Source organism: Nansenia antarctica, assembly GCF_963989245.1.
Source record: "Nansenia antarctica genome assembly, chromosome: 6".
In the NCBI taxonomy this organism is placed as follows: Eukaryota; Metazoa; Chordata; class Actinopteri; order Argentiniformes; family Microstomatidae; genus Nansenia; species Nansenia antarctica.
The window spans coordinates 59,296,795-59,310,341 of record NC_137676.1 but is presented as its reverse complement, the minus strand read 5'-3'; the positions used below and the strand labels follow the sequence as shown (position 1 = coordinate 59,310,341).

General features: G+C 47.1%; 1 protein-coding gene across 1 annotated transcript in view; it reads right to left on the bottom strand.

Annotated features, from left to right (window-relative positions):
- Positions 1–9,656, bottom strand: part of glra3 (glycine receptor, alpha 3) — a gene marked incomplete at both ends in the record, with an annotated part of 75,305 nt that extends 65,649 nt beyond the window's left edge. The window contains one exon of the mRNA XM_080533388.1: positions 9,586–9,656. Within this exon, the coding sequence (XP_080389514.1) occupies positions 9,586–9,656 (71 nt within the window). The remainder of the gene's footprint in view (positions 1–9,585) is intronic.
- Positions 9,657–13,547: the final 3,891 nt, after the last annotated feature.

Sequence of the window (13,547 nt, the reverse complement as noted above, 5' to 3'; positions counted from 1 at the left end):
TATAATCTGCCCCCCCCCCCCCCAATTTACTGTACATGAAGATAAAGGAATATAATCTGCCCCCCACCCCCACATGCACACTGATCCCACTGTTGGTCATCCTGATCAAGCCCACCACCCCCTCCCCAAGCTTGAGTCTCTATTTTTAACGTCATGTCAGCATTGTCATGTATTTCTGTAAGAAGTTGTGTAATTCCTGTCAGAGTCTAGGTGGCGTAGCTCACTAAGGCGCATGCCACGTAATTGAAGGGTCCCTCGTTCGATTCCGGGCCATTGATCTATCCTGCATTTGTCATCCCTCCTCTCTCTCTCACCCATCCTTTCTGTTAATCTCTACTGTATCTATCCCGATAAAGCAGAAATGCCCTAAAAACACAAGTTGTGTAATTCCTGTCAGAGTGTAACAGGAGGACGTCTGTTCCTGAGATACAGTTGTTTGTGGCCCAGGCAGAGGGCCTCAGGGGTGAAGCAGATGTCCTCAGGGTCAGGTTTGACAGCGTGCCATCCCCCTTGAGTATGCTTGTTCTCTGATTGTGTACGTGCAGTGGCGTGTGTGTGTGTGTGTGTGTGAGTGTGTGTGTGTGCGTGTCTGTGTGTATCTGCGCGCGCGCGTGTGTGTGTGTGGCTCCAAGGCAGCCATGCCTGACCTCCCTTCACTCTGGTGCACTCAGCCAACTCAATCTATTGAGCAAAGAGCAACACACACTCTCTCAGTGAGTCGTCTACAAAAGAAACACATGAGGTCATAACCAGCTGTAGAACACACACTATATGTCCAAAGAGTTCATTGTCTCTGAATACATGTCGGAGTTCCTCGTACTGTGTATATTCTGTATTGATGAAAAGCGCAAATTTCCTTTTTACTGACAAAAACAGTAGCAATCCGATTATGTTAAGAGAGCAATGTTTATTTCATGAAGCCAGTGCTTCATAATTCAAAGAAGAGCTTTGCATGAAATTCTCATCTGAAAAATTCCAGTCAAATTTGAGATGTGCATAACATTAGCCCAGCCAGGGAAATCACGCCCCGCTCTTTCTGCTGTAGATCCCCAATAGCTCAGAAATAAACTTAAATAAACATTTTTAAGCAGCTTAGCAGGCCTCCCGCTTTCCCCTCCCAACTCGAGGCTCTGCAGAAGACGTCCACACCACGAAGAAACAGAAAAAAGCCGGAGAGAAAGAGACATCAAGAGAACGTTGAGGGGTGGGGACCCCATCCAACAAACGTTATCCATAACGCAACGCAATCGACTTCATCCTGCTGTTACTATACACCCAGTGTCTCCGACCTCCGACTGAGGTAGGAGGACGGGGGCGGAGCAGCACAAACAGAATGCAGACCTCCCATTTCCCCGCTCTTCCAACCGTTATTTAAAGAGCCGGCTAGCTCGCGGCTAACCTCTATCTGCTAATGTAGTCAAAGGCTAACATAATGGATGTGTCCCTGGATGACTGCAGAGACTGAAATTGTGTAATGGGATTGTCCCGGAGCACACAGAGGAGTGGGGTGATAATGGGGAGGCGTACTGCTGGAGAATGGGAACTATGAAGTCGGGCACCGCCGGGGAGGTTAGGGCGCTGGCCATCGCCACCGGAACATTCCGCTCCAGGTCCTGTGGAGGACGGAGGCACAGATGTGGGAAAAACATCTGACCGGAGGGCATGTAGGGGTGAGGAGGGGGGAGAGGAGGGGGAGAGAGATGGTGAGAGGAAGGGGGGAGGCGGGGAGGAGTGGGGTTGTTTGTTTGCTATTGTCTCCTGATACTAGACTGATCTTAGATGTGTATGTGCTTTAGCCAAGTCATCTGACCACTGTTGCTATGCCATACATGTACGGTAACTAGGGGGGGCGGTTATAGCACATTGAGATTGAACCGCACAGAATTACATATATTCGACCACAAACGTAAACACACCCACGTACAGTATACCCATGGGCTGAATAAAAGTTATTTGAATTTAAGGAGCACGATGACTGATGGATAGACGATTCACTTAGCACAGCACTTAGACAAATGTAGTTGTTGTAAGTCCCTTTGGATGAAGGCGTCTGCTAAATGGCAAAAATGTCAATGTAAATGAGTCGGCGCTACACTGGTCTGACATGCTCATGGGGAGGGAGCGTTGGCGTTCGGCTGTGGACTGTGAGCGCTGGACGCAGTCGCAGACAGTTCTCTGGCAAGCCGAGTCATCTGGGCTGACCTCCATGTCAGAGCTCAGCGACCCCGTGACAACCTCAGGGCTCTCTGACACACATGCGAGGCGCGAATGCAGGCACGCACACGCTCACACAAGCCCACACTCTCACACGCACACACACACACACACACGCACGCACGCACACACTCACACAAGCCCACACACGCGCACACACACACACGCACATACACACGCGCGCACACTCGCACACATACACGCAGTCAGCGGCCAGGCTCTCATCACAGTCGTCTCAGGACATCGCTCTGATACTGCTCTGGATGGGTGCTGATGAACTAGGGTCACCAGGGTCATGAGTCTGCAGATCAGTGAGTTCACATACACGACAACCAATAAGACGAGACACACACACACACACAGACACACACGCTCACATCCCAAATGTGCACTCACAAACAAGCACGCGGGCACGCCCGCCCACCCACACACGCACACACACGGTATATGTGCACACACATGGAGGCACACACTCACACCAGACACAAGGCATACTGTAGTAAACCTTTTCCATCCCCATCTACACCTGGCCATTCTCAAATACGCAACTCTCCCTTCCCATTGTGTCCTTGTCCCCGATCACAAGAGCCTGTGAACTAGATTGCCGCCGCCGCTACACTGAGACACACAGTAAGCACTGAGAGAATGACTTGCTTGAGTGTCAGGGAAATTACTCTGATTCAGGGTTCCCTCGGGGCGCCTTTGGCATTAAGCATTCCACCCCAGCGAGGACGGTACCCTAAGTGGGGTTAAATGTGTCCCCGGGGGGCCACCGTACTTACAACAACGCAACGCTGCGGGTCAAGCACCGTTAGGAGAGCTCCTCCAAAATCGTGACGTTCCAAATCGGCTTTGAGGACGGACGATGGAGGAACCAGTGAGTCACCAACCACCCGTGGGTGGACTGGTTGGCCTTTCGTAGAAAGTAGCCTACTTGAGATGTGCTGCCGGCCGCCATCAACATCTACAGAGCATTGTGTTTCTCTGTGGTCCCAGTGAGGACCTCAAATAACACAACCAGAGCCTGCATGCTGACAATAGTCCATCCACCCATCATCTATCTAACATCCATCCATTCATCTATGCATCTATCTAACATCCATCCATCCATCCATCCATCCATCCATCTATCTATCGATCAATCTGTCTATCCATCCATCATCATCTATCTAACATCCATCCATTCATCTATGCATCAATCCAACATCCATCCATCCATTCATCTATCCATCCATCCATCCACCCATCATCTATCTAACATCCATCCATTCATCTATGCATCTATCTAACATCCATCCATCCATCCATCCATCCATCCATCTATCTATCGATCAATCTGTCTATCCATCCATCATCATCTATCTAACATCCATCCATTCATCTATGCATCTATCTAACATCCATCCATCCATTCATCTATCTATCGATCTATCTATCTACTGATCAATCTGTCTATCCATCCATCCACCCATCATCCATCTAACATCCATCCATTCATCTATCTATCGATCAATCTGTCTATCCATCCATCATCATCTATCTAACATCCATCCATTCATCTATGCATCTATCTAACATCCATCCATCCATTCATCTATCTATCGATCTATCTATCTACTGATCAATCTGTCTATCCATCCATCCACCCATCATCTATCTAACATCCATCCATTCAACTATCCATCTACCCATCCATCCATCCATGCAATGATCTGTGTCTGCCCATCTGTCGATCAAACCAATCGTCCATCCCTCCACATAATCTGATCACTTTTCACATGAGTCATAGAACAACAACAGCAACAACAGAGAGAGACAGAGAGAGAGAGAGAGAGAGAGAGAGAGAAACTGAAAAGGAGAGAAATGGAGAGATGTGGTTTGACAGAAATAGAAAGAGGGCGGAGGGGTGTGTGAGACAGAGAAAGAGTGAAGGAGACATGTGATAGCCCCTCGGGGTGTCTCAGCTCTGGGCAATCATCCAGGCTGAGGAGGTAGCAGCTCTCTCATGTGCTCTACAGTGTTCACTTCTGCTGCCCAGCCAGACCCTGGCAGGGCTCATAGTGTGTGTGTGTGTGTGTGTGTGTGTGTGTGTGTGTCCTGCTAACAGATGCCCAACCTCCCAGGGATCACCTACAGGTTGTGACAGAGTTTGTGTGTGTGTGTGTGCATGCATGCCTGTGTGTGTGTGTGTGTGTGTGTGTGTGTGTGTGTGTGTGTGTGTGTGTGTGTGTGTGTGTGTGTGTGCGCATGCATGCCTGTGTGTGTGTATAGATGTGTGTAAATGGGCTGCTGTGGCTGGCTGCTGAGGCTGGCTGCGTGTGTGTGCGTGTGTGTGTGTGTGTGTGTGTGTGAGGCCTGCAGGTTGGCATGACATTGCCCGGTGCTGCGTGGGAAGGCGTGCTGTTTACCTCAAAGATCACTGATAATCCTCTCAGAGCAGGCACAGAGGGAGCAGGACACGTTGACACACGGTAGAGGGAGGGGGGGGAGAGGGACAACAACACATGCTGTAGGATGCTGATAACATCCATGTCAGAGGATTTGGACACAATGTCTTTGTTCTTGTTTAATATTTGGCCGAGGAAGGGGACCATTTTGGCTGCATCTCAATAGTGTGGTGTTTGGCTTCCTCTCCTCATCTCCTTTCTTCCATCCAGGATAATCTAATCAGACTTGGGGACCCAGAGACAGAGAGCCATGTTGCTTTCACCTGTTGTGTTCTGTAAGATTACAGACCTGCCTTTGTACAGAGTACATCTCCAGGTTGATGCATTTGTGTTAAACTGATGCCGTCTGATTGAAACCAAGAGAGTGGACGCCTAGATACGATCATTGCAGGATTAGGGCCTGGGATTTTTCCTCACAACATGACCTGGGCCCCAGCCTACAACTAGGAGGCCGGAGTTTATCCTAGGTGAGCTCACGTGGTAACACATATCATGTTTCGACATGTGCGACTGTTACCTCGGCTAGGTTGTACAAGTTCATCCTTAAATTAGAGTGACCTCATCTTCAACATGCACCTCAACAGATGTGTCAAAGTGTGAAATGTAGGCAGTGAAAAAATGAACCGCATCACTGCTTTCTGAAAAGTCCCTAGACAGGAATTCTGAAAGCTGTCTGACGATACTGTCTCCGAACCAGCTCTGCGAAACTGGCCTAATGGAGGGCATTCAACTTTAAAGCGAAGTCTTGTTGTTTCCAACGAAACTATAATGGAGCCCAGGATAGCCCAATAGAAGAACAGAGTAGCCGTGCAGGGCCAACCACGGAGCAGAGAGAAACGTGAGGCTATTGAAACGGTCCGTTCTCGTCTCGTCCAGGGAACTTGCCGGGTACAAGAGTGCTAAAATGTTGACCCCGTCCAGCCGGCGTCTCTCAGTGTCTATTTCATCATGTCACATCCCCTCCCTCCTTCCCTTCTTCCCTCCCCCCCTCCATCCATTCCTGCCCTACACACCCACCCCCCCTCTTCTGACATTTCACTAAGTTGCTAGTCTGCTTATCAGACTGTCTTCCATAGTCTCTAAATGATTACGTTCTGGGGGACTGTTTCTGCAGACCAAAAGAATACGCTCTGTGTGAACGTAATATCTGTCTGTACTGGCAGGGAAATACAGAAGGCAGAATGCCGCATAAGGAGGTTGATGATGGAGGCATGAACCGCCCGCCTTGCGATCACGAATCATGAAGCTTGGGATCTATTTCTTTTTGGTGCTACTTGTTGTTGCTTAATATGCTAATGTTTGCTAATGCCTTCCCCTGACAACAAACTAACCTTAACCACTCAAAGTCAACGCCTTATATTGGCTAACCGCCAAGCAAGTCATAATTCACGTACAGTAACTCATATTAGTAAGGTATCTTGTAATTCACATAACTCTCAGGTGAATTCCGGTAATCTGGGACATTGGGTAATGTGGGACACCTAAGCTCCAGTGTGTTTATTTCCTGTCCTAACAAAATCTACAACATTTCAGTCACATACCAACCTATAGTAAAAGTCCTGTTGACTAGATAGGCAAGCAACCTCACCCAGTGCTAGCTACTAGCTAGCCCTCCCCACTCCCCCATCCTACCATTTTTCCTATGCACCTCAGTCCTGTCCCACGTTGCATCCAGCAACAATATATCCTTCACATCCCTCCTCCCTATGGCCCAACTAGGGAACAAGGGAGCCGGGGGTATAGGGCTGGAAGGGATGGAGGGAGGCAGGGGATGTTACATGACCAAGTAGACACTCCTCTACTAACACTGTACATTACCGAAGAGGGCAAGATCAATCTTCGCAAACAGCGTCCTCCTCCTCCCCTGAGGCGCTACCCAAAGGGATCGCAGACCAGGGAGAAAGCAGAGCTCCCCAACAACTGTGTACGGCTCTAATGAAGAAGAACTACAGTGGTAAAAGCCACACCACTCAACGAAGACAGACAAAGCATCGAGCCAGCCACAACCTCCTAATTACCCGTATAAACCCCATATAGCTCTCCTCGCGAAGCGAGCGTTGACGCTAAGAAGCCCACAGCCAAAGTGGCGCAACAGACTTTTCCATCAATAATGCAACGCCAGAGAGGACCTTCGGTATCACAGACAAAATGAAACATGTATTATTCATCGCGTTATCAACCAATGGAGGTGCAGGCACGCGGCGCTCAGATTGAGATTATTCATGTCACCGCAGAGCTGGAGTTGGGACTGTGTGCTTCTCCGTCCGGCAATTTCATTACTTCTGTGACGTCGTATTGGCGCAGTGGAGGGACACGGAGGAAGAGGGAGAGGAAGCCGGGAGGGAGGAAGGGAGGGGTGTGTGTGTGTGTGTGAGGTAATTAGTTAATTATGTAACTAATGGTCTAAGACATGAGAGAGAGCAAGAGAGAGAGAGAGAGAGAGAGAGAGAGAGATAGAGGAATGACTGAAGTGGGAGAGATAGCCTGAGAGAGACAGCAGTAAAAGGCATCCCACTTCCATGACTAAGACAATGTGATATCAGAGATGAGTGGGAAGAAGTGTTTGCTGTGTAACATATTTAGCAAGTCTGAGAAATGTCAATAGACATTGTCATATGACGTTGTGAGAATTTCAAAAACCTGTTAAACTTCAACCAAAACTTGCATTCTCACATGTGAGCACACTACAGGCAAACACATTGGAGCCAGGCAGGAATATATGTTAGCTATACATTGTTACTGTGTTCCTGGACGTTAACACACACATTACATTACTATTAGCCTACATGCACAGAAAACTATCTCAGATTTATATTTTCAATCAAATCAGCAACATAGCCAGGAATCAGTTCATGGGTGGGCCTGTGGAAAATTGGGTCAGAACTGAAGCACTTAAACCAATAGGCCCTACCGCACTCTAATACACACAAAGAAATTGTCCAACTGACGGCACAGCCTAGACGACACAGTCAACAGTACAATCTGTATTGCGCATCACAAAGAGCCAGCGGCACGTCAATTCGCTCTGGAATCTGATGCCTCTTGTCCAATCAAATTACTTGGTCCCTTTACGACGTTGAACCCAGTGTGCGCTCTCAGAGCGAATGTACGAACGCAGCCTCAGTCCGTGTCACATTTTTGATAAATGACATATATATATGCTTAGATTTGTGATTGATGGCATACGTTTATGCCTAATCCTGAATGTGTATAAACCTATGTAATGCCACCAATCACAAGTTTAAGCTTAAGCACTATAACCACTCGATTATCGCGCATGACTGACGCAGTTGTAGGATTTGGCCATTTCTGATACATTAGACTACATACATAATTAGACTACATACATAATTAGGTTTTATACCTACGGACATACGCGCCTGTACGGCCCAGCATTTGAAACTCTCAAATGTGCGCCCCGTCCCCGTGCGTAAAATCATACCTGCGACCACTATACCTGCACTCTGAAATCCAAATCCGATACAACTGGGACAATTATTTATTTTTAATTTGTATACTTGGTGAATGATGCATCTTGGCATACAGATACGGCATTTACGAAATTGAAAAGTGGGTGGGAGAGGGGCGAGAGAGAGAGAGAGAGAGAGAGGGAGAAAGAGGGGGGGGGGGGGGGATGCGTAGAGAGAACAGAGAACAGTGATCTTTCCACAGCTAAGCCTTTAATATTTCACCGCTTCCAACACACCGCCACTCTAACATGATGTTACATAACAAATGAGGATGGCTTGGCCGGGACATAACTGCACTCTAAAGACAGTTGCTGCATTCCTTTGTAAAATGCGTATCATATTAAAGCAGAAACGCTGAAGCTGAACTGGTTTGGCAGAAATGGAATATATTGTGGACTATATGTATATACTATATGTATATATATATATATATATGAGAGAGAGAGAGAGAGAGAATAAAATGATTGAATATGGGTTTTATTCGCTCTGAGCGTAAAACCGATTCCGTGGATGTGTTGGATACATTTTCAGCTGTCACACTTTACCCAGTAAAAAGCTCACCTCATTAACCGTCTCTGCAGAACGCTGATCAAATTGCAATTCAGTCAGGACACAGTTATTGCATGATAATGGTAATACATTTAATGTTAGCGTAATTGGATGGCTCTGCTCCTTGAGAGCTCCCTGCCTGGAGTTAAACAACCACAACATACAAGTATACACTATGGCAGGCGGCCCATGACTTATCAACCACCCAAATGTAGTTTTAGCCTATCGACATGCAGAGAGACAGAGTCGGTGGAGGCTGGGGGTGATGGGTGCGACGAACACACAAACTTGCGCTCAAAGCCAGTATACAACCACCATGTAAAAACTGTTGAATGCTATGAAGGAGGGTAAACTTGGCGGATTTTAAACATTTTGCCCCTTGAACGTGGGTTGCACACGTGTGAAGCAGCTGTCCCGTCACCTGACGGACAGCTGCGTCGTTTGACTAAAGTGCGCTGCCTGAACAAACGGCACGCTTCATTAGGGGAAACAGAGATTTCATCGATTTATTTTTTTAGACCGTTTACGTTTCAACGTGTAATCCAGACAGATCTGTTCGCGCGCGCATTATAATTACCGTTTTGACTGATGTGTTGGGAAACGGCCAAAAACCGTCGAGAAAGGATCAGATGTCCCACCATAAGCATATTTGCAGAAATAATACCTCATGCACAACTCTCTAATAAGCTTTTCTGCTTTATATGTTTTTGGTCTATTTCTTTCTGTAATGACAAAGTTAAGTTATAGGCTTGGGTTGTAGCCTACCATTCCAGTTGTTTTGGTAGAAACATTAGTCTTCCAACATCCAAACCCTTGAAACAAAACCCAAAGCCGCCATAACGCGTGATCTACAGTTGTTCGGCAACTTAAACAACTCTCATGAGCATATACACTTCATCCCTTACCTTAGTAACACAGCTATTTCCCACGTGAAGAATCCCCATACAGCTACAGAATGCAGCCATTTCCGCGTCATCTCAAGACTTGAGTTGCACAGACATATACCCGGGAACGCCTCTTGCCTGTCTCCGGCACTCGGGGAATCTTGACTTCAGCACCCTGGACAGCGCTCCAGATGTTCTCGCCACAGTCCAATACGCGGCAAGCTCGCAGTGCACGGTAAACGCAGACACATAGCACTGTCGGAATTCCACATAATCTAGGCGTCTTCACTACACATATCAATCAGTTTTAGCGCAACGGGGTGGAAACGGGGGCACGGGAACTCACGCGTCGACTGCAAGTAGTGGTGGCGGTAATTTGGGAGAGCGCGCGGCAGCTGGAATGTTTCTTGACACATTCACAGACATCTCGACGGTGCTTAGGAGCGAGGGCAACGAAAGCCCGCCCCAGAAGCACTGTGATTGACAGGGCCATCCTCCACTCCCTCCCATAAATATGCATGGAATTAGACAACCCGAGTTGGAATGTATCCCATAGCATATATAGAATTCCCAGAGAGGGAGTGCAGATGCGCATCCACACAATAATACAATACTGTTCTCCTCGTGATTGTTTTACATGACGGCATGCATCATTGCATTAAGATAAGAGCAGATCAAAATTAACACCATAGACAAACAACATGTAGAGCATTTATAAAAGATGTCAACTGTGTGCATATTGTGTGTACGGTTGTGTGTCTTGGCCCTGGTGAAGATGGTGCGGACAGTGTCAGGCGGAGTGTGGGAGCCTGGCACTGTTTGCCGTAGGCAGTGTGTTCAGCACAGCTGGATGGAGAGGTGTATCTGTGTGTACTGTGTACTTTGTTACACAAACACGTGCACATGCTTGCCTGTATACAGTACACATGTATGCTTAGCCACACACACACACACACACACACACACACACACACACACACACACATAGCTGGGATGACCCTATTCCAGTGTTCAGTGAGTGTGTATTTTCAAACTGCTCTGGATCGAGTTGATAAGCAAGAGGCAATCATGCGTTCCAAGTTTCCCTATGCCAAAAGCAGCAGCACAGCACTCATTCAATAACAACATTTGCCATCTCCCACACCCATAGTTGGATATAGACCAGAGATTTTATCAACAATTCTTACTGTGTATAATTCAGGAAATGGCTGTGTTTTCAGTTTCATGTGGAGAAGCATCATATTTTAATGCATGTGTAAGTGACCGAGGGTTCAACCAGGCTGACTAAGTATCAGGTATAATGATTTATGGATGGAGACAAGGTGATGAGGTGATGTTGAAGTGGGGTAATGTGTGTTTGTGCATAAGTGTGTGCGTGTGTGTGTGTGTGTGTGTGTGTGTTAACTGTGACACTTACGCTGTTAGGTGATTCAATTGGGTTCAAGCAAAACCCTGCTGGAGAACTATTGTAGATAATGTCACACTTTTTGACAAAGTGCAAAAAAAATAACCAAAACATCTGGCCCACGTTATAGCTTTGAAAATATCATCAACTGCGTAACTAATGACTTAATCCTCTACCAAGTACTTCCAAGCGTTTGACACAAGAGGAGCAATGAACGTGAAAAATGTCACACATCTTTTCTTGGCCCGCTGATTGAACTGCACGCCAGAGACAGAACTGACATTTGGCATAATTCTCTCACTATTTCCGCCTCCCCCTCTCCTGCCAAGGCATACAGATCGAAAAGAGGGGCTCTGGAAATGGAGCCAGATTTATTTACCCCAATAAAGTCACAGTTTCACAGTTTGTGATGTTCACTTTACCGTGGCCTGTGTCTCCCTAGAGTGCCAGGGTTGGCAGATGCCAAACTCTCAGAGTCTAACCCCCTGGTTGTGTTTACGGCCGGAATTGCAAATACCCCAGAGATTGTCACCCTGTTGTCTGGCTCTGCTGCTTTTCTCAGACGCACGGCACTGTTATAGATGCCAGTGGTTCATCGCCAGGTCACATCTGCCACAGCCATTCCCTGTCGAGCTGAGAGTGGAATACCTGTGTGTGGGAGGACGGGGTGGGGGGGTGGAAGGGTTGTGGGGCGGTGTGTGGGTGGGTGTGTGGGTGAGGATGGAAGGGGGGTGAGGATGGAAGGGGTGAGTGGGGGGTGTGTGGGTGAGGATGGATTAGGGGTGGAAGGGCTATATGGTGGGTGTTGGGGTGAGGATATAAGAGCTGTGAGGGGGTTGGGTGGAAGTGGTGAGGGGGGTGGGGTTGGAGGGAGGGAGAAAGTTGGGGTGAGGGAGACAGTGAAAACGTTGTGTGTGTGTGTGTGTGTGTGTGTGTGTGTGTGTGTGTGTGGAAGTGTGTGCATGTGGGTGGGAGATGAATTAGAGTTTTTCGAGGCCTGAGAGAGGGGGGTAATAGATGATAATAGCTTGGGCATACATACGTCAATTGCGGCTGTTTGCTCTCCTATAAATGTCCCTCTGTTCCCAGTGAGGCAGCCTTTCTGCATCGTTAGTGATCCGTGACCGTGACTTGATCATTCTGTGTCCTGAAATAGATTGATATCTGAGACACAGGGTTCCCATGATGCACTCGTCATTTGAGCGCTGATGACGGAATGTACATTTTACTATCATACCACATTTTTTCACAGGGGAGTGGAACGCTTACGTAGTTTTTTATTCGGCGTTGTTTTTTTTCTGCATCGTTTTTATTATTTTTTAACAGCCAGAAAGTGAGACAGAGACAGACGGAGGCAGAATGGCAGAATTATAATAAATACTTTTAACGACGAACGGGTCCAACTAAGCCTGTCTGAGCAACCAGTCGAGTCTCTCATCCTCCAGGGAGAAGTGTTATAGACAGACTGGCAGACAGACAGACAGATAGCTAGATAGATAGATACTTTATTGGTCCCTGAGGGGAAATTCAGGCGTTACAATAGCTCAGACCACAAACAACAACAACAAAATAAAGTGACAATTGAATAGTAGACTATATTGGGACCTTATATACAGTAGGTAAGATTTACCATCGTCCAGCCTGACTCTGATCACCCAGATCGAGCCAGCAGGCAGGCAATAACACTTTATCACTTGACTGATTTTTACGACAGAGACGCACCGTCCAAAACCAACCCATTGCACTTTACTCCCTCGTGTAGATTTGAAAGGATCGGATAGGTAATGTTTAACTCATCTTGCTTCTACCTATCCAATTATTATGTTTCAGATCCTCACAAGTGTGTTAGCCAATGGGAAAGGTGTTTGAGGGTTGGCTCTAGACAGGACAGCAAAGCCTTCCCACAAAACGTCAATCAGACATACAGTATGAACCACGTTTCATCTTGCTGGCACACCACGACGATAATGGCGTTTGCTTAGCAGAATGGGATTTAGAGCAGATTAAACCTAATTATGTCAAGCCTCACTGGTTCACTGACATGACGTGCTTGTGCATGGATAAACATATCTTCCCCGTCAACACATCCAAGGTTTATTAGGCAGGTGATGAACGATACTGGAACAGCAAACATCTTGCCGCCCTTCCCCTCCCCCCTTTGTTGAATGTAACTCAACCATGCAGCTAACAGGCAAGCAGCCAATCATGCCTTTATGTTTCTGCATATATTTGTGTCTGGAAGAAAGCCAACCGTGTCATAAAACTGAAGTGGTTCCGTAGACAGTGATTATGGTTACTGTATATAGCGGGGGGGGGTGGGGGTGAGTGAATTGCTCAATTACGGTTTTGTGACGGGGTGGTATAAATCAAGAGGCCTGCGAGCTGCATGTTAAGGAGAGGTTTATTTGGAGGTGTCTGCGTGGAGCATGCTATAGCAGGTCAGCGGTTCTGAAACCCCCGGGCCTTTGGTGATAAATCCTCTTACTAACCATCCAATAAACTCCAATGGGCCCATTTGCAGCATCATTAAAATGTTATCTAGCTCCACAATAATTGTTGTAATAGGAAATGTACTGTA